The sequence below is a fragment of the Rattus rattus genome, chromosome 6 (genome assembly GCF_011064425.1).
Source record: "Rattus rattus isolate New Zealand chromosome 6, Rrattus_CSIRO_v1, whole genome shotgun sequence".
NCBI lineage: Eukaryota > Metazoa > Chordata > Mammalia > Rodentia > Muridae > Rattus > Rattus rattus.
In genome coordinates, this window is record NC_046159.1 from 103,123,583 (window position 1) to 103,150,274 (window position 26,692).

The window sequence follows — 26,692 nt, forward strand, 5'->3', positions numbered from 1 at the left end:
CATAGCAAAAGAGTATGATTCTATAAGTGATAATTCTAACACCATGGAAATGAATATGAACTTAGCAACCATGATCACACACATACACACACACACACACACACACACACACACACACACAGTGTCTTATTGTTCACTAAAGAGATTACAAAATAAAATTAATCTATTGCTAGTCTTGGAAAAATATGTCACATATTAACAATAACCAAAGATCATTTCTGCACTTTCATGTGACCTATAAAATACCATTAACACAGCAGATGGAGGTAAATGACTATCAAGCAAGTTTCTACAGTCAACTGTTTCCTTGGGGATGTTTAGGCAAGGAGATCATCTTGACAGAGGGTTAAGTTTTTAAGTTTAACAGAGATCTCCCTAGTGTTGCCTAGGGATTTTGACTTATGTGAGATGAGAAGTATTTCATATATTGAGCAAGTGTAATCACTGTTCCCTAGATTTGAGGATTTAATAGGTCTTGAATAAGGTCAGTTTATAAATTGATAGTATCATATCATGCCAGCTCTATTTCTGTGTTTCACTTTAATGAATAATGGGATGGTGGTACTATGTTAGATGTGATCATGGAGAGATATGGATCAGAGATACTACTCATTGCCAAAGGTACTTAAAGATTAAAAAGAAAAGCCAGTCAGCCCATGCTAACATAGGCCATCATTTGCCATGGCCATTCTGACAAACCCCCCAGCTGTACTGCCATAAATGTTTCTAGGAACTGCCAGACCACCTGAAAATGGTTGTATCTGTTATTACCAAGTGATGCAAGCAGCAAGATTGATTGGAGGACTCTGCTCAAGATTATGCCTCAAAATTCTCTTGCTTTGATAATTCCGTTGTCATAGCTAACAAATATCTGTGGCGTCTGATATGAAGACCGCTTCGATATTGTGAGAGACTACGTGAATTATTGCCATTAGCAGCCGGTAGCAAGCAATAGCAAAATTATGCTTGCACTGATTGATACGTCTTTTTTTTTTTTTTTAAAGCTAGTGTTCCAGAAGGTTCACACAGAGTGCTTCATCAAGGAGTGGGACCTTCATCCTGACTTAAGTAGAAATCACCTTTTTCTCTTTCTCTTCACCCCCAGAAATGTCGTCCCAGCAATACCAGCAGCAACGTCGAAAATTTGCAGCTGCCTTCCTGGCCTTGATTTTCATCCTGGCAGCTGTGGACACTGCTGAGGCCGGGAAGAAAGAGAAACCAGGTAAGCGGTGGATTCAGAGAGAGATGCTTCACTGGGTGGTACCCATGCAGCCCTGACTAGATGGTACCTATGCAGACCAGCTCCCTGCCTCCTCCCTCCCACCATTTCTAACTTCCCTTTAATTATTTAGAGAAATGCTAAGCAAGGCTAGTCTTACTTTATCCTGTTATGCTGATGAGTGACTACGCTGGCTGCAGCATGCTCATGAGTTGGCTGTGCAGCTTGGGACCTGTCTTAGTCTGTGACCTAGACCACATTTCTATTATGTCCTTTTACCTGCCACACAAAACCAGACCATCTGTTTGCGACGAAACTGCTAGTCTGACAACTATTACTTATAATAGATGCTTGCTCCTCTTTTTCGTAAACTACTTAGAACCTTTTTATTTTTACAGGAATATTTGTTTTTATAATATTTCACACTCTCAAAGTTTCCATCGGAGTCACACAAGTCTTCAGATTCCATCTGCTACAAGGGTGTTACTCAGCTGTTTGTTTCTGCATTCAAACACCTGAGGCGTGAACTTAAGAGGAAGAAGGCTTTCTTTCCCTCAGGGTTTCAGAGATGTCAGTCCATCACAGCTGTGGTAGCATGAACAGAGCAGCTCATGTCATGGTGTCCAGAAAGAGGTGAAGAGAGAGAGAGAGAGAGAGAGAGAGAGAGAGAGAGAGAGAGAGAGAGAGAGAGAATGCCTTCTTCACTCAGAAATAATTTATTTCTAAAAGCAAGTATTAGTGAGTCACTTTGAACAATCTCTATCTAATACACGATTTAGTAGCCTTAGTTCTGTCCCCAAACCCTTGTTATCTTTCTCTCTCTTATTCATACATTGATTAGATCATTGAGAAGACGCCTGTCACATACCCACTGTCTTATGGGAGAATGCAGGTAGAGGTGAAAATCATAGATTCCACAATCGAGGTGTTGAGGAACGAGACTTAATCATGCCTAGGAGTTCAGAACAGTTCTGGATGGTGATTGCTTTTTGTTTCCTTCTTTGCAGAAAAAAAGGTGAAAAAATCTGACTGTGGAGAATGGCAGTGGAGTGTGTGCGTGCCCACCAGCGGGGATTGTGGTCTAGGCACCCGGGAGGGCACTCGCACTGGTGCCGAGTGCAAACAAACCATGAAGACTCAGAGATGTAAGATCCCTTGCAACTGGAAGAAGCAGTTTGGAGGTCAGTCTCATTTGGAACATTTCTATCAAGATCTTTCCAAGGCCAGCTAATGTTTATATCAAGTTAAATAAATAAATGTATTTTCTTAGACTTCTGGTGACCAGACAGCTTGCTTCTCCAATTCAGCACTAATGATTTCGGGGGCTGGATTTGTGTGTGTGTGTGTGTGTGTGTGTGTGTGTGTGTGTGTGTGTGTGTGTGTGTTTCTTTTTGTCTTATACACTGTAGGGTAATTAGCAACATCTTTGGCATCCACAATTTTTTTTATCATAATCCAACTTACTTTACCTGCCAATAAAACTGGCCAGATATCATTCAGATTCAAAACTGTTGTTAAGCATCATTGCTTATGTGGGCACAAAATCTGCAATGGTCCTCACCGACCCAGTAATGGTCTTGTCCTAGGCCATCTAATTCCCCACTTCATTCTCTACTTCCCCTTCTTGTGCTCGTCCTCCTTCCTCATGTCCCTTGTGATTACTCTTCCCATCCTCCCCATATGTTTACAGAGCCTCTCACTGACTCCACCAGGCCTTGCCACAGCCAATGCTAATAGCCTTTCCCCCACTAATTCTAGTTACTCTCATGCTGTTTTGATCTGTCCACTTGAGAGAAGTTCTCTCAACACCTCCAATTTTAATTCAATAATCAACACTTCATCCTTAACCTATTATTCAACATTTTTCATCTTTACCTGTATACACTCATCTACATCAGCGACTCTCAACCTGCCGGTCTCTACTCCTTTCGCAGAGGTTGCCTAAAACCATCAGAAAACACAACCGTAGAAAAATTACAGTTTTGAAGAAGCCACAAAAATAATTTTATGGTTGGAGAGGGTCACCACAACATAAGGAACTGTATGAAAGGGCTGCAGTATAACGAAGAGTGAAAACTATTGATCTACATACATGTGTGTGCTGTGTGTTGGGGAGTTTTCATTTCATGTGCACATGCATGTTTGTAAGTGCACATAGGTTTAGGTACACATGTGTGATCACCAGAGGTTGGTATGTGGAGGGGTCTTTCCTCTGTTGCTCTCCCCTTCTGCTTCTGAAGCCTGGTCTCTTGTTGAATCTGGAACCCAGTGATTGCCCTAGTAAAGTTAGTAAGCCATCCCTGTCTCTGCTTCCAGAACACTGGGTTCACAGGCAGTTAGTTACCATACTTGCTCAGCTTCTTATGTAGGCTCTGGGGACCAAACTTTGACCCGTCATGTGAATGAGACAAGCCCCTTATCCCACAAGTCATCTCCTATCCCTTTAAGACAGTTCCTTATGTTGTGGTGACCTTTAACCATAAAGTTATTTTTGTTGTTACTTCATAACTGTAAATTTTCTACTGTTATGAATCATAATGCAAGTATCTGTGTTTTCTCATGGTCTTAGGCTACTGCTCAGAAAGGGTTGTTCCACCCTCAACAAGGTCAAGACTTCACAGGTTGAGAACCACTGATTTAGATGGATCCCTATCCCAATCTAAAAATTTCAAATGGCTTTCCTTTTTATATCACATACTTTGTGGTATTTATCTTGGCCACCATGGAACATAATGGCCACAGTTCCCCACCAGTGCCATGTAGGACACACCGTGGCCTAAATGTGTGAGAAGATGGAGAATGCCTATTCTACATGTAGCCTGACTTCCTCTATGACTTGGAGTATAAGTGGTAATAACTACCATAAAGGCCATAATGTTCTTATACATTAAGCACTAAGTAATATAAGGCACTGTTAAGATTCACTTAAAAATTTTTGTATGCTTGAGCATCTACAAAAGTCTCAAAAATCAATATGGAATCAAGGCAAACAAACAAACAATCCTAACCATCCAATAAGAGTTAGTAAGATATATCAACAGACATGTCTTTTGAGGAGAATATGTGGTAACAAATAGACGCTTGGAGAGATATTCAATTTCTCTGTCCAATCAAGGAAACAGAGACTGACACTCCAGTGAGGTATTACTTACTATATGCCCACCAGAATGGTGGACTGAAATATTGTGATGCTGAAAGTCAGTGAAGAGGCAGAGATGTTTGTATAAAACTAAACATTAGTTGACTTTAGCATTCAGTTTCTTCAGCATTTTTTCCCTAGGAGAAAATAAAACATGTTTTTTTTGTTTTTGTTTTTGTTTTTTTTTTAAAACCCTGAGTATGAACCTACAGTGTTTGCATTTGTGTAAATATTCTAGCCAAAAGCTAGAAGCAATCTAGCATCTTGAACCCGGTAAATGAATAAATAAACTTTGATATATCTATATCATAGAATGTTATTCCGTTGTATAAAAGCACATACTACTGATTTCTGCTACTTAAGTTGGTTGCCAGAAATTTATGCTAAGTAAAGAAATAGCATCTCTCAGAGCTGGAGAGATGGCTCGGTTGTGAGGAGCATGTGTTGTTCTTGTGGTAGACCGAGTTTGGTTTTCATCACTCATAACTATGAGTACTCCAATTCAAGAGGATCACTCGCCATCTCCTGAACTTTGTGGGTAACAGAGTAGCCAGTCACAAACTTTCACATAGTTTTACATTTTCCTTTATAGAATGAAAAGTGCTGGAGAAGAGAGTTATGGTTGTAAGGCATTTAGGCATAAGAAGGCTATGGCTGTATAAGGTGATGTCTGGGCCTCTTACACTGCAATCATGTGTATTGATGGTGTTGTCCATATGCCTTCACGCTGATAGAACTATACAAGTTCATGCATATAAAACTGATAAGGTCCCACTACACTCTTGGAATATCCTTTTTCGTATAGACATACGGCTATTCAAGATACCAAAATTAGGGGAAATTGGATGAAGAATGGATGGAATTTCTTTGTGTTATTTCTTATATATTTGGTTGTGAGCCTAGCCTTTAGCGGCTGAGCCATCTCTCCAGCCCCTTTGTGTTATTTCTTATAACTTCATGTACAATGGCTTAAATACAACCACTTAACATCAAAACTGTGTCCCAAAGAGCTTTCTTAAGGATTTTCCTTTCCTTGTATTGTGCCTTTTAGCTGAGTGCAAATACCAGTTCCAGGCTTGGGGAGAATGTGACCTCAATACCGCCTTGAAGACCAGAACTGGCAGTCTGAAGAGAGCTCTGCACAATGCCGACTGTCAGAAAACTGTCACCATCTCCAAGCCCTGTGGCAAACTCACCAAGCCCAAGCCTCAAGGTAAGAAGCTGTCCTTCTGACAGTTTTAATAGACTGACAGGCTCATGCAAACCCCAAAGATTCTCGAAGAGAAGGTGAAGTGAGTTGCTTTAGGACAGTAATTGAGTAACGCCCATTGGCTGAACATACTTTCAGGAAACAGTCTCTGAGTTCAAGTGGGAGTTCTCTGAACACATGAACAGGAATACAACGAAATGCCTCAGCAAAACACGGCAGTTAAGATGGCTGTTGCTTGAATAATGTCTGTTACTCTAAATTTTAAATTTGGTCAAGATAAATAAACTTACATCATTTATAATGAAGAAAACCTTTAATCAAACCTCACTCAGACTATTTACAATATAATTCTTACAGAATCAGGAACAATATAATATACATTTTTTAATTTCCACACATAAGACGGAAAATTTTACATTTTTTACTTAGTTCAGAGCCTTTATATGCTTGAGTTATTTCAACTTTGCAAGTTCATTCATCACAAAAGTCTAAAACTATATATGTATGTGTGTGTGTGTGTGTGTGTGTGTGTATTCTGAGAGAGAGAGAGAGAGAGAGAGAGAGAGAGAGAGAGAGAGAGAGAGAGAGAATATGAGAACTTGTTCCCAGAATTCCAGGTTCTGCAGTTATGCTGGAGATGGTGAAGCATGACAATCATAGCCATAGGTGGTAAATCTTTTCATTTCATGAGTATGATGAACTGAATTCTTTGTCTCCCAAATCTCCATTTTTCAAGTCTAACCCTGACTAGTACCTCGGAATGTGACTATATTTATAAGTATGGACTTTCAAGAGATAACTAAGTTCAAATGAGGTCATAGGAGTGGGTCCAAATCCAATATGGTTGATTTTCTTATAAGAGGAGATTAGATAGCAGACACCCATAGAGGGAGGGTCATCTGAGGACACAGGAGAAGTGCCAGCCACAGAGAGAAGTCTCACGAGAAACCAGGTCAGTCCAACACTTTGATCTCAGACTTACAGTCTCTAGAATTGTGAGGGAATGCATGCCTATTATCTTAGCTGCCCGTGCTGTGGTTTTTTGTGTAGCTCCCCTTGACAATTCATGGCATTAGCTTCAATGAAATCCAAATTAAAATACCCCCTTGACCTCTCCTTGTACTTGACTCTCAAAATAAACTTGAAAATCCATCCGGTCAGATTCGTTGTAAGGAGAAATTCAGATAAATGCTGGTGCTTCGCCAAAATAAGAAAAAGAACTCCCCCAGAAGCTGAGGATGGCTGGTGGTTTGTACTGGTGACAAGAGGGGGTTCCTTCCATATGCCAAGTGTTTCATCTTTTGATGGAGCTGGCAATGGAAATGTCCACATCCAATCTCAGGATGGCTGGGTACAGTGGGACCTCAGATGCTGGATCTGAGATCTTGGCTGCCTTCCCGGGGAGCGCTACCAACTTTCTAAGTGTTACATATCTAGCCACAACCAGCTGAAAACCAGGAGCCATTTTCAGAAATGAAGAGTTCAGATCTTCACTCTTCAGTTTGACTTGTTTCAAAGCAGTAATTGAAGCAAAGTGGCACCAACAGAGAATTGAAAGGGAGAGGATGTAAGGGGTTCTCTGTTCTCCAGCATAGTGATTCTCCTGCCTGGGCTGTGTTCTAGAATTTTCCATGGGAACATAGAAAATTCCCACTGTCCAGACTTTAATCAGACCCACCAGATGTCTACTGGTTCTATAAGGATGAAGGACTCTTAGAAATTGTTATTACACTGCCAGAATTTAAAACTACTCCTGTTCTAGTACAAAATCCCCTGACCAGAGATGATATGCATATACGCACCATCTCTGTGGCAGTGGAGGAAAGGCGATGTAGATTGGTAAAAGAGGAGGAAAGTCAGAAGGAGCCCAAGGTAATGGTGAGGTTGTTGAATGTAAAAGGTGTCAAAAACCTTAATAGATCACAGCTGGAAAAGAACCTTGTGGATATTCCAAAACACAATAGAAGGAGGACTGTTGGATATTTCGCTTATTTTTATAACCTAGTGATAGTGACTCGATGGGTTTATAACATTCGGTTTTAAATATGGTGGTGAAAATATCGCAAGTGGACAGATGTTCTATAAGTTTTATTCATATTAAACAATGAAGGCTAGTAACTAATTTAAAATGGATTAGCCTGAGTGGACTTCACGTTCCAGAATTCCTCTTTAGGCATTTGATAGATCATAGGCCATACAGATAGAACCTTCTCCTTGCCCTAATAGGTCCTTGTTAAAAGTAATCAGTCTTTCCCATCTAAAACACTGAAAGATTTCATAAATGTCATTTTGGCACTACATAGTCTGTACAAAGAATAAATGTTACTGTATTAGAGGAGCTGGGGAGATGGGTCAGACTGGAGATTTTTTTAAAAATGAGATACACAAACACATTCTTTGATGTGATTTTCTTTGTTTAAATAAAATGCAACCAGTAACACTTGGGAATTATTTCTTTTCATACTCTTTCCCAAATAACGATACATTGATACTGTAGCTACCTTTTCTGTATCTTGAGTCTTGCGAGAGCTCATTTTCTTAAGATGGTGGAAAAGCGATGCTATCAAGTCAGACCATCCATGGTCATTATCATGATTGTTTTCCCTCATGCACATTGATCTAGGCACTGTACTAGTACCATCTCATAAGGTCCCGTGCAGCTTTATTAGACAAGAAACAGACAGAAACTGGTTAATGTCCTTTCCCAGTGGTGTATCTCTCAGGAATAACAGAGTCAAGATTTGGCAAGCTCTACATTTATACTCCCCTTTTTACCCTGCCCATGCATTACTGAAATCATAGTAATATGAGCTCAGCTCTGAAGTTTAATTTTTGTTTTATCTAAGAGAGAGCAAGCATTGTAAATCCCCATGCCAGTGGACTGAATGGGAGAAAATATCTGTCCTCTCCACATACAGACATTATTTATAAGAGTTCTGGAAGACATCAGGTATAGGAAGAGTGTCAGGGGAATCAGGGCCTGGCCTATTCTGTTTTTCTGTTCATCACTTTTGCCCAATGCAAGAAGTGTACATAGTAGATGGTTAATAACTATCCACATGGGAAATAAATGCTAAAGTAGAGAAGGCTCTGCTCGTGAAGCCCATCAGAGTGTTGTGGAAATATCAATATTTCTTTACCAAAGCACTTTCTAAAATGGCATAATATAAATGACTGTCTTCCTTCACTCAACAAAGCATAAGTCATCAGTCCTTTCTCTCATTTTACTTCTGTCTGGACAGAGGGCAGAGAGCAGTAAGAACTCATTAGTTTTAACTGGGGACTCAGATAGGAGCCCCTTCCTCATTTAATTGGAATCTCGAAGAAACTCTGAGTAATAGCATTTATTTATCCTAAGTTCTATGAGAATGCACATGCTCAGAGAGGTTCATTGACTGTGCCAGAGACTCCATGGCTTGGAAACCACAGACTGGGCACTTGGGTCATCTCCAGATGATATGGGAGATGCTGTCCTTGTTCTTGCTTCTTTAGTTGCACCATGCCACTTCCCATCTTGTCAACTCATGAAACTTTTATCATTTGAGGTATTTCGGCTTTCTGTCTACACTCATTAAGTGGCAGAGGAGCTTCTGAGAAGTTGCCTATTATCTGATCTATCCTCCATGTAACAAATGAATATAGCAAAAAATTTTGAGGGCTCAGCCATGGCCATCGTGTCTGGAATCTAACAGCAGAGCTGGAGTTCCTAGTTTTGTTCTTGTTTGTCTTCTGGACACATCTCATTTTCTTTTTTCATATGTGAGACCCACCTGAAAGGGACTTTTTCAATTAGCAACAATTCCACCTCGGATAACCCTCATTGGCTACGATATTGCCACTACACAAAGCTTGAAAGGGACTTTTTTAATAATTTTCACACTTTTCAAAATAAATGGCATAAGATGATATGGTTTTGTGGAAAACTGGTGATCATTAAAACACATTTAATTATTTCAAATATTTGTGCCTCCAAGATTATAGCCTCAGTCCCATCTCCTCCATCATTTGCTATGCCATCAAACGAGACTAAAGTCTGTTTGGTCTTATTTTCATTTCTTTGTTTAGAGATCTCTTTTAGTACTTCTTTAGAGTTTGGTTCATAAAATTCTCTTGGGTTAATGTGAAGACTATGTAATTAAATTTCAAAATGGAACGTGGTTGTTGATAGGACTTTGAGCACTCACTATTCAGTAAGGAAAAACTGGACACTATCTTTGAGGCTCGACCATTGCTAACAAGATAACAGTTTAGACTATGTGATCAGAAAAGAAAGGGACCTAGAATATCTTCCATCTAAACAGTTGCAAAACTGCTAATTATCGCATTCAGGCAACAATTGCATCAAAATTCATTCTAGTTCATCCTGGCAACCCAGCCTCTTAAAATGGAGAAAGGATGCTTGCTGCTGCTCTGTCAACATTATACAAATCCTGTCCTTCAGGCTCAGCCCACAATCTCAATGACACAGGGTATCTTCTTGAATCTTATTATTTAAGGATTCCCGCATGCATGTGGGGAACTCACTTAACCCAAGGAGAACTTCATTATGGCATATCCAGAGGAAGAGCAACAAGGGGCTGTAAATGGTATATAAAATGGGTATCGTTTTCCTGGGGCTCCATCCAGGCAGTGTTGCTCTGAGGACCTACAGAAATAACCGGAACTTGGCTAATTATTACCAGCCTTGCAAGGATGACTCAGGGAATGAATGTATTGGAGATTTAGGAAAGAAAACCATTTTAATTAATGAAGCTTAATTTAATCAGGAAAACCGTGTATCTGCCAGTGAATTTAGGTGCTTCAAGATCCACACCAGTTGGCTAAGCAGAAGGGAGATTTTTCAAGGGTATTATATAGTTCAAAGACTCTCCAGGAGACCAGTGGATCTGGCTTAGATAATGCAAGGCCAGTAACAATGCAGCCAAAGGCAACAGACCCAGGGAAAATATCTAACCCCCCCACATGGTGTTGTTTTAGCAAAAGCCTTCTGCTAAAATTAACCCCTGCTCAGGGCGTACAATGCAATGACTTAGAGCCTGAAAGCTCCTTCACAGCTCTCTCACCAAACCAGACCCTTCTGCCTCCTTTTTTGTGGGAATATCCAGTATCTTCTAATTTGGTCATGAGTTACTCATGTATCTGTCCATATCTCATTTAAACACACCTGCTTGATACATATTAGGCCTAAATCAGAATCTTGCTGCAAGGGATTCTGGGAAATAGAGTTGGCTGTTCAGCTTATAACTATAAACAAAGAATGATGTGCTGCAAGAGTCGTGGGCTGATCTTTCAGAGTGGGCACAAGTGTCACAATGTACTGGAGTCTAGCATCCTTCTCTGGATAGAGAAGGTATTGTTGCCATTTCATGGAGACAGCACCGCCTGGAGAGGTTCTACCCAAGACAATGGATATATTTGCAACAGAGTTAAGTCTCTCCTTCTTGAAACAATCATTGATTTTTCTCTCCTGGGGTGAATTGAGCTGTATTAACAGTGAAAGAAAATGGAGATCAAGTTCCCCCAGGCAGATGGCTTTGTAGAAAGAACCACAGCAAAGAGCTCAGATTTTTCTGAGTCTCTTTTCTCAAGGATCTCCTTAAATGATTGGATCATTGAGAAATTAGAAAATGAGCTGGACAAGCACGGGTTCTGGGAGGGATGGCGGTCCTACTGTTTGCCTCATCTTTGTGAACGGTGAAGCCAGGAAACAGACATGATTCTTTAGCCAGCACAGGCATGATGGGGCTGGGACTGGAGCTTGTGTGAGAGCTCCAGGAAGCTGTGGGTCTTGTGTGTGGACTGTAAATGACATTGATTATCATTCTAGACCACTTGAATTATGCCATAGATAGCCTTTTCCTTGTTGTTGCTTTTAAATGAGATGCATTAGTAGTTTCTTGAAGTTCATTTAGACCTTGCTTAGGTGGCAGGGTAGTCACTGGCTTTTGAGTTTGTCTGGCATTATGGGCTCGTCCAAAACGTTACAGGGATGCTCCATGGTGGAAGTATAAAGTCAGATGTCTATCCTGCAGGTGGTTGAGGAGATGAATGGAAGTGGGTCTGCCAGCTCTGCTACAAACCACAATCTGCTGCCAGGGTCTTTTTAAAATTTCTCTACTCTTCTCGCCTCCCTCCCCCAGCTTCCAGCTTCCAGTTCTTTCTAAAAGTTTTCCATCACCTTGCTCTGTCTGGGACAGCTGCCTAGCTTTCTCTTAGGTTTGATGATTCATCTTTATAGATCAAAAGAATAGCCACTGTCTAAAAGCCAGGCTCCGCTGTGCACACTGTGCAGCTTTTGGCAGCTGACTATTGAATGGGGAAATGGGTCAGTAAAGTGATATTCCCAGCATCCTCCATGCTCTCTGCTCTAAATAGAATTTTTTTTTAGCATGATCTTTTGAAGATAAAAGAAGTTCCTCAACATCTTTTCCCATTTTACTTATTTATTTTTTTGGAGGGGGATGTTGTCATCCAGCAGGAAGAGGAATAGCTTCCCTGAGCATACAGACCTTCCTAGGCTCTGGGAGTTTTAACAGAGCGGAGGGAGTGTACAGTGTAAAGTGTCCATGCAGAATGACTCAGCGTCTGCCTCTACCACCTACATGCTGACTGGAGAGGAGGGTGATGAAGACCACAGTCCTTCCTTGGGCAGCAGAAGAAGCAGCATTGTAATGTGGGACTTCAGTTCTTCTTGGTGAGAGAGAAGCCCCCTTTCTCACTTCAGTTCATGCTCAGATTTTCATTTTGCTACTCTGATTATGGAAATCTTTCATGGCACTTATAGATTTATTCATTACTTACAACACTATACCCAGTGCAACACTTGGTCTTGTTCTTTTCATGTCAACGTGAAATGCTTTGTCTTCCAAATGCTGACACTAAATACCACATAGCCTTGTTGTTGAGATGAAAAGATACTTTGTACATATATGTGAAATTCTGGAAAAGAAAAGGGAAAATATTATTTAAAAAGACAAAATGAAAATGCAGACCCTAGGTGATATGCTTGATAAATGTGCAATAATTTTGAGATGATTTTTCTGTTCTCTGTTGATATAGGCATTTTTATGTCTGTGTGTATTTATTTATTTATTTATTTATTTATTTATTTATTTATTTATTTATTTATTTTAAAGCAGTATTACTGCTTTAGGTCATACTGGCCTAGAACTCACTGTGTAGCTACCTCAGTTTGCTCCTGAGTTCACAATCCTCTGGCCTTCCCCTCCTTAATGGTAGTATTGCATGGTGGTGCACCACCATAGACAACTTTAAGGTGGGTATTTACCTCAAAATTTCTGATGTAAGAAGATCTGTGGTAATTGTAGTATTAGCCATAGCTATGAGTTACTCATGCAGTTCATAGCTCATAGTGTACTTGCCACTGAAGAGGCACACAGTCCTAAAGTATATCCTGCAACTTCCAGTTGTACAGATATGGGAGCCAAAGCTTTAGAGATGTTAGGTACTTAGAACTGGATCCCATCATCCCAAGCAGAGCTGAGGACTTGCATATGTGGCAGTCTAGATCTCTTGTATTGCAAATGACCCTTCCATGTGTAATGACCCTTCCATGTGTATATTCAATACAGATTCCAGACATATCCTGAATCTTTACCAGCCTTCACAAAAACCCTTCTGCCTAGACTTTTCCCCCTGACCTTTGCTCCACACCTCATCCATGTGCTCTGCACTAGTCAAGCCAATCTTCCTGATTTCAGGAGATGAATGAATGGGGCTTGACCACAGTGATTGCATGAAAGAATGGAGGATTTATCCAGCTATACTGTCTTGGCCTGGCTCATGTAAGCATGCTGTTCATGCACTGACTTCCTGTCTCTGCTGAGACACCACTGCTCAAAGCTCGCCAGGAAGAAGTCTCTTGAGTGTTTAGATCTTGTCCTTACTCAAGAAATTTTGGTCCTACTTGCAAAGGGAGACCTTAGAACAAGCAACTATAAATATTTGTAGTGTTTACTCCACTCTATGCCTGCCTTCATCTCCCTGGATAAATTCCACACTTGGGAGGCTCATTAGCAGTGCACACAGAACATGATATAATAATTAGTATTAAGGAAGGCAGCATAATAGGACAGTGTTCACAGTAAAAACTTATTGCGCTGAGGATCCTGGGATTTTCCTCCCCTCAAGGTTTTTTTATTTCTTCCTTCTAATTTCTGAATCAAGAATTCATCCTTGTGAGCCCTGTAGCTTATCGTCGGTTCTTGAATATCATAAAAGTAGTTTAATTCATTGGATAATTGCTATGTGACAGGCTAATTCATTGGCATGTCTTGTTTCTCTTTGTCCTCACAGCAGCTCAAAGATGTTTTACCATATTTTACAGTCTCAGAGTTACAATTTGTTTTAAGTTTACCCTCTCAGTGAGTGGCTAAGCTTGAAACAAAAATTGAGATTTCCACACCAAGAACTCCTAGAAGAATTTTTTTGAAATATAAAATTTGTAAAAATAAAATCAACAATGTGGGTGGGCTTTTTTGTTCTTGTTTTGTTATAATTCAAAACAGTCAGGCACATAAATATATTTGGAACCATTTATGATTGAGTCCTGTTAGACTATTCCTGGCTTAAAGTTTCTCTTTGCATAGTAATCGCACTGAAGCCAAATGACCACTTTTAGTATTGTATTTATCCAACTGGAGGCCTACAATAAGGAATGGTAGATTAAGCCGCCCCGCCAAACCAGTGGCCTCCCAGGCAAGACCAGATCATCTCTGCTCTGCTTTGAGGTCTGAGCAGGCTCTGTTGCCTGTCGAGGATGTGAGGCACAGCTGTCCTGGTAACAAGTGCTGTCAGGAGGGACTCATCCATATTCCCAGCAGTCCCACTCAGCTCTGCACTGATGCGAAGCTGGCGGGGGCCTATGGGGAAATCAAAGTGGACTGGCTGGTGTTCAGGACACAGAAGCCGCGAAAGGAAAGAGAATAAACAAAGGCTTTTTCTAGAAGAGTAAGCATTATTCACAGAAAAGCTCATCAGACATCCAAAGGCTGGAAGAAGGCAAAAGCGTTCCTGGGGTCCTACTGCTTAGACACACAGAACACATATTAAAGTATTCATAACATTCACTCTTATGAGACAACCTAAACATATTTTCATTCTGAAAAAAAAAATAGAAGCTCCTATTTTTCAGACTTTCATCCAGACACACAGGAATAATAAATTCAGTATCTGTGAAGGGTGCTGTCAAGAGAATGTGAAAGGTTCAGGGAGAGCGATTAAGGTCTAGTCTTCACTGTGCTACAGATGGGTACTGGAGTCTCATCTGCTCTGAGTCAAGAGTGCCAGCATGGAGATGGCTGAACAAGAATAATGTCGTGTGTGTGTGTGACTATCATCACACACAAAGCCTGACATTTTCTAGTGTTAATATTGAGAGTTAAGTATGAAGGAATAGATTTGACTGTGATGTTTTCACACACGTGGCACTGTGATTGGCTTATTCCACCTTCTGTTACTCTCCGTTGTCACCTTTCCTACCTCTTTCTTGTCACCTCCTGCCTTCAAATAGTCTCCCTTGTTTTCATGTCATATACCACATGCCTACATATATAGATCTGAATTCTACATATGACAGAGAACATGCAGTAGTTCTTATTCTCCCCTTCTGTATGCTTCTTTTTATTTTAATGTGTGTATGCATGCACATGTATATGTGTATACATGCATGTGTATGTGTGCATGTAATAGATGGGGGTTGGGGTTAGGTGTTTTTATCATTAACTTCTCTACCTTGCTGTTGATACAGGATCCTCACTGGGTCAGCATCAACAGTTAGGCTAGGCTGGCTGGTCAGTGAACGTCTACGTTTCCTGTCTCTCCCTCATTACCTATGTTGGGGCTACAGACACACAGGGCAGAGCCCACCCTTGCAAGCTCATCCAAGCTCAAGTCCTTGTACTCTTGCAACAAGCACTTTGCCTGTTGATTCATCTTTCCAGCACCAGACTTTCTTGTTCACAATACCAATTAGATACGTTTACAATAAATTTTCTTCTGTAAGACAAGTGAAAAAAAGTCAAGAAGCATATATATTCACCTTCTATAGCAGGTCTTAAGGATATACATACATTAGCTTGTCTAACACTAATTCAGTGGTGTATTAGTTTGCTAGAGCTGCTGTAACAAAGCATTCCAGACTCAGTACCTTAACATACATACATTACTTCATGTTTCTTGAGGCTAGACGTAAGAGAGCGAGGTCTTTGTAGGTTGGTGTCTTCTGACACCTCTCCATTTGGCTTGTAGGTGGATGCTGTCCTTCTTTGTTCTCACTGTGCTTTTATTGTCTCTAATAACGAAACAAGTCACCAGATTCAGGCCACATTTTAATTGAATTTATCTTTCAGTCTCAGTCTCCAGATATATTGACCCCAAGAGGTATACAGATTAGGATTTTTAGCATAGATTTAGGGTAACACATGTAGCCCATAATACTTCATTTCATTGGTCTATAACTTTTTTAAAATATATTTATTCTTTTCTTATATATTATATTCTGACCAAAGTTTCCCCTCCCTCATCTGCTCCAAGTCCCCCTTCACCTTCCACTCCCATACACTCCTCCTTTTTTCCATGCATAAAAGTGAAGGCCTCCCATGGATATCAACTGAGCATGGCATATCAGGTTTCAGTGAAAATAGCCACCTCCCCTCATTTTAAGGCTGGACAAGGCAACTCAGTAGGAGGAAAACGGTCCCAAAAGGAGGCAAAAGAGTGAGGGACAGCCTCTGCTCCCAATGTTAGGAGTCCTACAAGAGCACCAAGCTACACAACTGTAATATATATGCAGAGGAATGAGGTCAGTCCCATGCAGGCTCCCTGGTTGTCAGCTCAGTCTCTGGGAGCCCCTGTTGTCCAAGGTTAATTGATTCTGTGGGTTTTCTTGTGGTGTCCTGGACCCCTCTGGCTCCTACAATCCTTCCTCTCTCTCTCTTGCACAAAATTCCATGTCTATAATCTTTTGAACCCCTAGAAAAATCTATTTGGAAGCAAACAAGCAAATTCAGGTTATAAAAATTAGTATGCACATATCTTCATATCCTAAAGTTTCAATTTAATTTTGTGAATCCTATATTTTTCTCCACTCATCATATTATACTGAAGTATCCCTAGTTATGGTAGTGGAAAACTGGGATGAGCTAATTGGAAATGAAGCATTTCTACCAGATCTCATCTATATAATCACTTATCATCTATAATATGGTAAATGTTCCACCTGAGGCTTCATTTCAGAAGTAGGATATTAAATATTGACATGTCTCTACTATTGCCTTGGGGGAGAATTCAGTAGGGAAGCCACTGCTGAGTGTAAGACCATGATGGTGACCCGCAGACACAGGAAGGCAAAGAGACTTTTACTGAAATGGAGAAAGCCAAATATTTATTTCTCATCTCTGTGAGTAAGTAAGTGTGGTCAAGATAGGAGAATTATGCAAGACTATTAGTGAAATAGTAATTAAATGTGCACAATTTCTACCTGGAATATACAAGTGTCAAGCCAGTCCGTGACCCTGACACACCAGTCTCTTGTGTCAACTGTGCATAGAAAATGCATTCTAAAATCACTGAGAAAGCAATGAAGACCTCATCTGCCCCACCCCCAAAAGGATGTGGGAAGTTGGGAAGGCAAAGAAAGTGAGATGCTGTAGAAAGGAATCTTAAATTACACAAAGTAAACTTGGCTTTCAATATTTTATTTGTCGCTATTATCAATTCACACTTTTTTTTTTTTGCCATTTGCTTATTTCTTTACCATAGTTTACTGATAGGTGCCTGAGTGTTTTTTGGTTAAATAACCTCTTTCTGGACTTTTATTAACTTGCCTCTACTTGTTTGCAATAAATAATCCTCTTGTACCACTCTGTACAGTATTTAATGTTACACATCATCAATCATATTAACATAGCACACATTATTTACTATATTACTTTATGATAATTTAATATCTAATATATTTTAGTATTTAACAATATTCGTGTATAAATTTAAGTGGAACTATGTGAAGATTTAATGAAAGTCATCATTTTGGAGAGCCTGGGCACTAGAACCTGGGTCAAGATAGAGAAAAGGGTCATGCACTCATGATTCCACAAATCTCAGCATTAGTTTTGGGATGCAGTATGAGGAACCATACATTTCTTATGAATGAGGTAGCTCATTCTTAAGTGTCAGTGAGTTGTTTTAAATATGCCCATCAAGCATAGAAAGGATGTTGATGATAACCAGGTTCCTGGATGCACTTACACTATGATGTTTTGTATAGTGATGGACTCCTGTACCTTTGGTGGGTTCATTACTGAACCATGTTCACAAAGAAAACTCAGTATTCTCCTGAGCTCTTAATGGGTAGTGTGCACCTTTTATTTGATCTCTTTGGAGAGAATGACTTATTTCTATTCTTATCATTGATTTCTCCCACTGCTTTACTGAATCAAAGCTGCTTAGCTCAAGCCAACCGGAAACAGAGGCTGATATTTGACATCACTTCCTCTCATACATTTCCTGTTAGTTTTCTCTACAGACAGCAACCATATGAGATAAAGGAACCATATAATATGGCTCATATTAACCCCTTTTCATTCTTCTCATGGCTAGTTGTAGGCTGTGTTCCACTGCTGTGAAGAAATACCATGATCACTGCAACTCTTATAAGGAAAAGCATTTACTTGGAGATTACTTACAGATTCGGAGATTTAATTCATTGCCAGCATGGCAGTGTGCAGGCAGACATGGTGCTGGAGGAGCTGAGAGTTCTACATTTGGATCTCATGTTATACAAAGAGAAAGTCACTGTACCTGGCTTGAACATGTGAAACCCCGAAGTTTATCCCCAGTGACACACTTTCTCTAACAAGAACACACCTATTCCAACAAGGTCACATCTCCTAATCCTTGTGAAGAAGTATTTCTACTCCCTAGTAACCAAGCATTCAAATATATGAGTCTATGGGGGACATCCTTATTGAACCCACCACATGGGCTTTCTTCTTTCCTGTCATTTTTGCTAAGAAGCTGAGACAAACCTGGTCCAGAATACTCACCTCTCTCACTCAGTGGGAAAGTATTGGTTCTTAAAGTCTTTAAATGGTTGTCATTTTCTCAGAGCTGCCTTCTGACCCCCTTTCTCTCAGATTTCCCTAATACAGAAAACAGATTAGCAGTTTCTTCTGCCAACTGCATAGCAGTTGTTCCTAAAGGACCTGTGGAGAGAAGAGGAAGCGCTGATTCATGCCCTTTGATTACTCATCTTTGAGAAACAAACTCACAGATAGAATTACACAGAAACCACTGATAAGAATTTAGATTAGAGCTTACAAGCAGTAAAGTTGCCAATACAGAACCGGAGCTTTAAAATGCCCTATTGTTCATTTCAACACATCATCTCCCAATAATCCATACTCAGACAAAAATTTAAATGCACCTTGATTTGAAGGCAAAAATAAACTATGATGACAGCCATCCCAATGAACTAAAAAGGAGGAAATATTAAAAAAAATTGGGATACTTTTATTTCATATCGGGAATACTACATAGTTATGTTTTAGAGTTTATACAAGTGGCCAAAAAGTAGATTCAATAGTTTTAGATTTATTTATTTTTACTTTATGTGTATGAGCATTCTGTCTACATGTCTTTCTGTGAACAATGAATGTGTCTGGTGTCCACAGTGGTCAGAAGAGAGCATCAAATCCCTGGAACTGGAGTTATGGGTGGTTGTGAACTAATATCTGGGTGCTGGGACCTGAACCTATGTCCACTGCAAGAGCAGCAAATACTTTGACCGCTGAACCATCTTTCTAGTACTCAACAACTTTCAGTGCCTTCCTAATAAAAACAATAGGAAGAACTAGAAATGGAACCTACCAATAATCATGTTTCCATACTGTGAAATGATGGACAACTCCTGTCACCTCATAAATGCTTCTATATTGCTTATATATAATGCTCATGCTTGGAAAAGGAAAGTTATTAATATTTCTAAGCAGGATGAAATAACTCAGAAGAAATTATTCTTTATTTTCACATTGCCCAGTATACATAAACATTTTTCTTCTTAGTAATTCATTTTCCTCATGGCAACTCTTTCTTTTATAGCACAGGAATCTGCTGTGTATTTGCAATTAGCAAGAAAAATTGGCCTCAGTGCCATTGAAACAACGGCCTGATCATTAACATAATGATGTCTTTACAATACTTAAAAAATTTGGAAGATACACACAGAGTGATCCGGAAACAGTTTTATTTTTATTTTTTTAATTTAACAGCTGTGTTCCTTTCTCTATTGCATATGAAGGTGTCAAGCTACATCTGATCTATAGTCGAGATAGCATGCTTATTTATTCCTCATTGGGAAAAAAAATGAATGCTGGTTAGGCAGTTGTAGTGAAGTGGGATCTTAGAGGCCATCATCACATTCAGTACTCCCAATAGTCCTCAGTGAGGAGGCAGGCTTTATTTTTGCCAATTGGCAGGAAACAGATGCAAACTGACTCTTTCTCCAACACCGGGCTGATGTACATCAGGCTCTGACATGAACCAGCGCTGGAAGAGACCATTTGCTTCTTAGTCTGCTTTTAATAAAAGTCTCTATGTTTCTGCATGAATAAAAAGACAGCCCAGGATGGGTTGTGATATAGCTCATATTAAATCCTCCCCGTTTTTCTCATTTCCCTTGTCTTTCCCATTGGTAGTTGGTATACTTTTCAGTAATTCCATTGGTTCAGAGATCATGATAATGATAGGGTTTATACTTATGATTCATAGCAATGGGTGGTGTTTAAATTCTGATTTTGTTGGAAGGTCTTAAGACTTTATGAACACTTCCCAGCAGTTGTAAATACAATGACATCTCTGATTCAAATGTGCGAACGTTAGCACTTTTAACAGAGCCACTATCTGTATCCCAGCTAAGGAAACCATTCTCTATGAACTTAAAGATCAGCTTAGGGATGGATGAAAATTTGCAATCCCAGGAAGCTAAAACATCAGAGTGTAGCTGTGATGTGTGCCTGTTTTTGTACTGTCTGCACGAGCCCATATTAAATTTAAAATGTATGGAGCAGAGATGTCTCTTAGACATCACTGAAGGATCAGAACATGCCATTCACCAAGCAGGTAGCCCTTCCTCTCTCATCTTTCACAGTTGCTCATTTTCTTGCAAGCATTTCTGCCTCACAGTCTCGGTTCAGGTAGGGAAAAGCAAGGTGGACCCTGGAGTGTGAATTAACATCTGGCGTGTCATGCCACTTGATTCTGTGCAATGTGAACCAAGGTGCCCTACTGTTACTCATAAGAGTTTGGATCCTTCTGGCTCTCAATGCTCCGATGAGTAGCCACTGTGTGACCATCATGAAGCAATGACTGGTGACCCTCATGCTCAAATCAATCCTTCTTCTTACGGTGGTCACCTTACAAGACTACTGAAACAAGGCAGGCTTTACTCACAGAGTTTATTCAGGCCTTTAAGAAAACAATGTTAACCTTCCAAATGTGATATGTTCTCATATCCGGAAAAGACAGACAGTAAGAAGACTGAATAGAAAACAAAAAAGATGGAATCATTTGGCACAAGTCCTCCTAGGTTAGTGGATCTAGAATAAAGCAGGTTGATACCTTGCATGTATTTTACCCAACCCTGTATGACCCTCTGGACAAAGTTCCATCAGATTACACACTCTGTGGTTCACAGTTCTCCTATAAAGAGACACCTGAGTGTATTATCAGTGGGTGAGATCCAGACTGGAAGCACTTTGGGACTGTTTGCTGAGAAGGAAAAAACAAGTGAAGGCTAATGACTATTTCAGCTGGAGGGACTATGAGAAGCAATGGAGCTAACAGGGATCCTGAAACCTTCTATCAAGCAGAGGCCTGGTTTACTCCCAAGCAAGGCCAGCCTGCTGCATGTTTCTAAAAGAAACTTCATGCAATATTTGACCTTCCAAATGGAGGCAGGCAGCAAGATACCAAGCGTGCTTAGCTATGCAGATACGTAGGCTATAATCTTGCTTATTCTTATAGATACTTCTCTAGTTCACCTGTGTGTACACGCTCACACACACACACACACACACACACACACACACACACACACTGGCAACTTACACAGAGCAAACACCTTGTCTGTTGATATTGGCAACAATACGGAAATGACTTACCTATCATGTTGATCAGTACCCTGACACTATTTTCTTTCTCTCTTTTTTTCTTTTAAATTGCAGCGGAATCAAAGAAGAAGAAAAAGGAAGGCAAGAAACAGGAGAAGATGCTGGATTAAAAGAGGCCACCTTCTGTGGACAAGGAAAAGGACATCAGCAAGCAGGATCAGTTAACTATTGCATTTATACCTACTGTAGGCTTTTTATTCAACAGTTATCTGTAGCTTAAGTACATGATAGGCAAAAACAAAGAGAAAAGAGATGTTTTTGTAGTAGCATTTTTTTTAATGTATACCATAGTACCAGTAGGGGTTTATAATAAAGGACTGTAATACTATTTAGGAAGTTGAGCTGTAGTACATGATAGGTGGTAGGATTGAGGTAAGTTTTTTTGTTTTGTTTTGTTTTGTTTTTGGTTTGTTTTGGTTTTCAAAGTTATGTGATATTTCACATTTAAATCTTTTTTTTTTACATTTCCAAACCTTGTGCATCAATTTAAATGTTACAACCATGTAAACTACTTCCCTTGTTAGATAGATTTTCACCTAGACTTTTTTTCCCAATTCAGAAGAAAATATACACTAAATAAAGCAGCAATAAGATATAATCATTCTATTGGAGAGATATGCATTGCTCTCTGCCAGTGGATGCTTTCTTTGAAAGTTAGCAAACCGAGAGGAGAGGCAGAGCAACGGTGTAGTGAAATGTCGATTTTTTTGTTTTTTTAAGAAAAGGATTAAAACATGAAATCCTTTCACTTCGGCAGAAAAAAAACATTTGTTTTCTTGACAAAATTATTTTTACATCCGAGGAAAAAAAATCTAGGAAAATAAATCAAAGTGATGCTGAATCAAGTGTGCTCTGTGTGCAATAATTTCACAATTAACTCTCCTTTTCCATCCATGCTGTGAAAGTCCATATGCAGGCTAGTTACATTCCTCGTGGGCATAAGTGTTACCCAAATGTTTTTCTTCCTTTTTCCTTTTTTTTTTGTGTGTATGTGTGTTTTGGTAACCCATACAGGCCAAGCACCCCTAAACACCAAATCTGACATGTTCCAAAGCCCAGACAGTTTTGTGCACAGACTTGACCTCACATGTGGAAAATCCCACCCTCCATCCCAGGGAGACTCAGATCAAAATGCATAGAATCGTATTGCACAAACCTGCCCGGAATTGTGTGGGCAAGGTGCATAAGAATCAAATCAAGTCAACGTTTAGTGTCAGGTCCCATCCCTGAGACACCTCATTGTGTGCGGGCAGATTAAAATAAAATAAAATCCCAGTACACCTCATTCCAAGCATTTTAGATAAGGACTCCAGACTTGCATCTGTATTGAGTACTTGGTTACGGAATTCAACATATTTCAATAAAGTTCCAAACTACTCTAGTGTTTAATGCAAGAGAAAGGAGTTCATCTCTTTGATGAGTTTGGGCTGGCAGGATACAGAACAAATCAAGATCATAGAAAATACAAACTGCTAGTTTACCCTTAGTTTCCAGAAACCAAGAATTTCCTCTCTGTTATCTATCACAAATGCCAAAGAACTTTGGGGCTCCCTCCTCTTCAGACCTTAAAGTCGATTCTTGAGTAAACAACACATAGGTCTGTGTTTAAGAGAAATGAAGTCCCTGAAAAGTCCCCGAGTGTGGCTACAGAGTTGTGACAGTCACCATTGATCCTAAGGTAATGAAATTCAATGAGCAAATACCTGTATACCAAGATTCAGGCTCAGTTTTAGAGAAGGTGACTCATTGCACACACACACACACACACACACACACACACACACACACACACACAGAGAGAGAGAGAGAGAGAGAGAGAGAGAGAGAGCGCTCATTACTTACGACTGTGATGGTGCAGTCAAAGGTATCCACAGTTAAACTGTGCTGTCCATCTTGTCCAAGATGCCACCTGAGCTAGGAATGCTGAAAGGTCCATTTCATCCCCCAAGTCAAAGCTAGCTGCCAGTGGGGAATTTAAAAAGGATAAACTTGTAGGCATCTTAGGTATTGGTGCTTAATAAAATCAGAGCACTTTGTAAAGTGCAACTGACAGAAACATGAATAGTGAATGCAGTCCTTTTATGTGCTGGCCTTAATAGGAAAAGGTACTCACGAGGATGGATGGGAAAGAGGGTAGAAAAGCAGTGTCTCAAGTGGGGTTTTGGCAGCAGAAAGGTAGGATGATGAAAGAGTCTGCAACACATTTGTGTAGACTCCAGACTAATGTTGTCACTCATCATCATGTAAGCAAAAGCATCAGGCCATGAATCAAAAATGAATTAAGGTGAACAGGATCTCGCAAGGGAGATAGCATCCCTGTAAATAACCGTGGAGTGCTCCTTTAGCTGTAGGACAAGGTGGGAATCCAAGCAGAGAGGGTTCTTCTCTGCCATGTAATCCAGGGCTCTCGGGATATAACAGCTCCCTGACCCACTGCAAAAAAAGAAAAGATGGGATTACGATGCTAATCACCCTCACACAGAGAATGACATTCAACTTCCCTTAAACTGAGAACTTGACATTTCTTGTTAAGTTGCACAGAAGCACTGAACTGGTATAAGAAGATGTTACCCAAATCAATGGTGTTCACAAATAAGAAAGGAAAAGATAATCACTTACTGCATACAGTGCCAAGAAAATGCCCTCTCTCCGAGTGTCCACATTTTTTATCAATGATATTTCCAAATTCATTGTTATTGAAATATGGAAAGAGAATTGTAAGGAAAACATTTTTATTTCCTCAAACTCTTAAACAAGTATCTCAAATCCTATAATTAGGAAGATACAAAGTAGCTTTGCCAGAACCCTGGTAAAAATACAACTTCCCATGAAACAGAAGGCTTCTCTGGTCAGCGATGTACAGATCCTCCAACTTTCTGAGTGATCCCAAATATTTGGTGTTGTTACCCACAGATGTGAAAAGAGTGATTATGAAAACATGACAACTTTATACAGTCCCCGAACGATCTTACATCTTGTTATCCCTGCTGGAGAGGAACATAATAGCGAGTTTATCTCTGAGGTTTTTCCAAGGAAAGATTACTAAATAGGTAGGTGAAGAGACATGGGCTTCGGCTCTAACAAGAATTAAGTTCTTGGCACTTTTCAGGTTCTCTGTCTCTTTGTCTCTGTCCATCCATCCATCCGTCTGTCTGTCTGTCTTTCTCTTTCTGAGCATGTGTGTGTGTGTGTGTGTGTGTGTGTGCATGCGTGTGCGTGTGTGTGCGTGTGCATGTGTGTGTGTGTGTGCGTGTGCGTGTGTGTGTGATTTTTCTCATTGCCTTCCATACGCCCTCTCTCTTCATGCATAGAGATGCAGATTGTCTTTGATTGTGAGCTGCTCTCTGGATACACTGCTCCTTTGAGTATGACAGCTCTTGTGTGGTAAACCTTTAGCTGAAACAGAGAGAATGCTCTCAGACTCCAACACTTTACTTTGAATCTTCTATATGGGACTTCTCTTGACGTCTCTGCAATAATCTTTTTTGGGCACCTACATCTTCAATCATAACCGAATCTTCCTCATCATGACAAGTATGAAATCTGCTTATACCAGATGAGGCCCCACCTTTTAATGAAAAAACTATTTGAACCTTCATTAAAGACACAGGTAAATAGGGAAGGTGGGGATCCCTAAGTGCTATACATGTTGACATTAAAACACAAATGAGCTTGTTATATATCAAGCTACCTTTTTAATGTCAGTGATATAAAACATCCAATTTAGTATTTACTTAGGGGGGAATGTTGTCACAAATTCCAGGCCTTGAGACTCAGGAAAACAGTGAAAAATGAACACAAACTTGAACATAAGAACGTATGAACAATTATTTATATATTGTCAGTTTCACTCATTATAACTGTATTACTAGGAGGTAAGTTTACATGATTCTTATATTCAAGGGCTCAGAATTATTGGACCTGTCCTTTAAAACTATCAACATCACAAAGTGAATGTTATGCCTAAGGACAGAGTATTGATCATCTTTCCAGAAGTCAGGTAGCACCTCATGAAACTCAAGTAAAGGGGACAGAGAGATGTGCTTGCTCTGTCTGTCTATCATATCATCTATCTATCTATCTATCTATCTATCTATCTATCTATCTCATCTATCTATCATCTATCTATCTATCTATCTATCTATCTATCTATCTATCTATCTACCATAATCTATCATAATGCTCAAGTAAGTTCTACCTAATAAATTGTTATTCTTCAAAAACTTTCTTTGGAAAGAATACTGACAGTTTGTATATGTGGAGGACATTATCGGTGAAACATTGAGAGTTTATATATAATAAACAATAGAGATCTACTAAGGAATTATCTGTAGGCTGTGCTGTAGGTGGGAAGCTTTGTTTGACCTCAGTGGAAGAGAATGTACCTAGCTTCACAGAGACCTGATGTGCACTGGACTGGGTAGGGGATAACAAACGGGATCCCACCTACTCAGTGGAGAACTGGACAGGAGATGGTGGAAGGGATTGTGGGGAGGGGTGGCAGGGAGGGGCAGTGAGCAGGATGTAGGGTGAATAAGTAAAATAATAATAATAATAATAATAATAATAATAATAATAATAATAATAATAACAATTTCAATAAAACTAGAATGACCTACTTTGCCCTACAGGGGAAAACTCCTTAACTTTTTGGCACATGTGACAGATAAGTTGTAACAACTGCTGTCAGGTAACACTCTTTTCTCACATACCTCTTTAGATTTGCACATTTATTTCCCATGATGTACTGTATGCCAGTACTATGTGTTCTTCCCAAACTGTGAACTCATATCAACTTGATTTTATAAATGTCGTAGACACCTCTAGTCTGTAGTGGTTGTGGGTATTGGTGACCTCAGGAATGATACTATGACACAGTCACAGTGTTGATATTTTCTATGCCCTGTGAAATAAAGTGCTATATTTAATAAGTAAAA

The 26,692-nt window shown here is 39.7% G+C and overlaps 1 protein-coding gene across 1 annotated transcript in view; it reads left to right on the forward strand.

The window, feature by feature from the left end:
• Positions 1-22,596, forward strand: part of Ptn (pleiotrophin) — an 82,722-nt gene extending 60,126 nt beyond the window's left edge. Inside the window, exons 2-5 of the mRNA XM_032906756.1 lie at positions 1,106-1,222; positions 2,227-2,400; positions 5,410-5,571; positions 21,810-22,596. Coding sequence (XP_032762647.1) covers positions 1,108-1,222; positions 2,227-2,400; positions 5,410-5,571; positions 21,810-21,865 — 507 coding nt within the window. The 5' untranslated portion in view covers positions 1,106-1,107 and the 3' untranslated portion in view covers positions 21,866-22,596. The remainder of the gene's footprint in view (positions 1-1,105; positions 1,223-2,226; positions 2,401-5,409; positions 5,572-21,809) is intronic.
• The last annotated feature ends 4,096 nt before the right edge of the window (positions 22,597-26,692 follow it).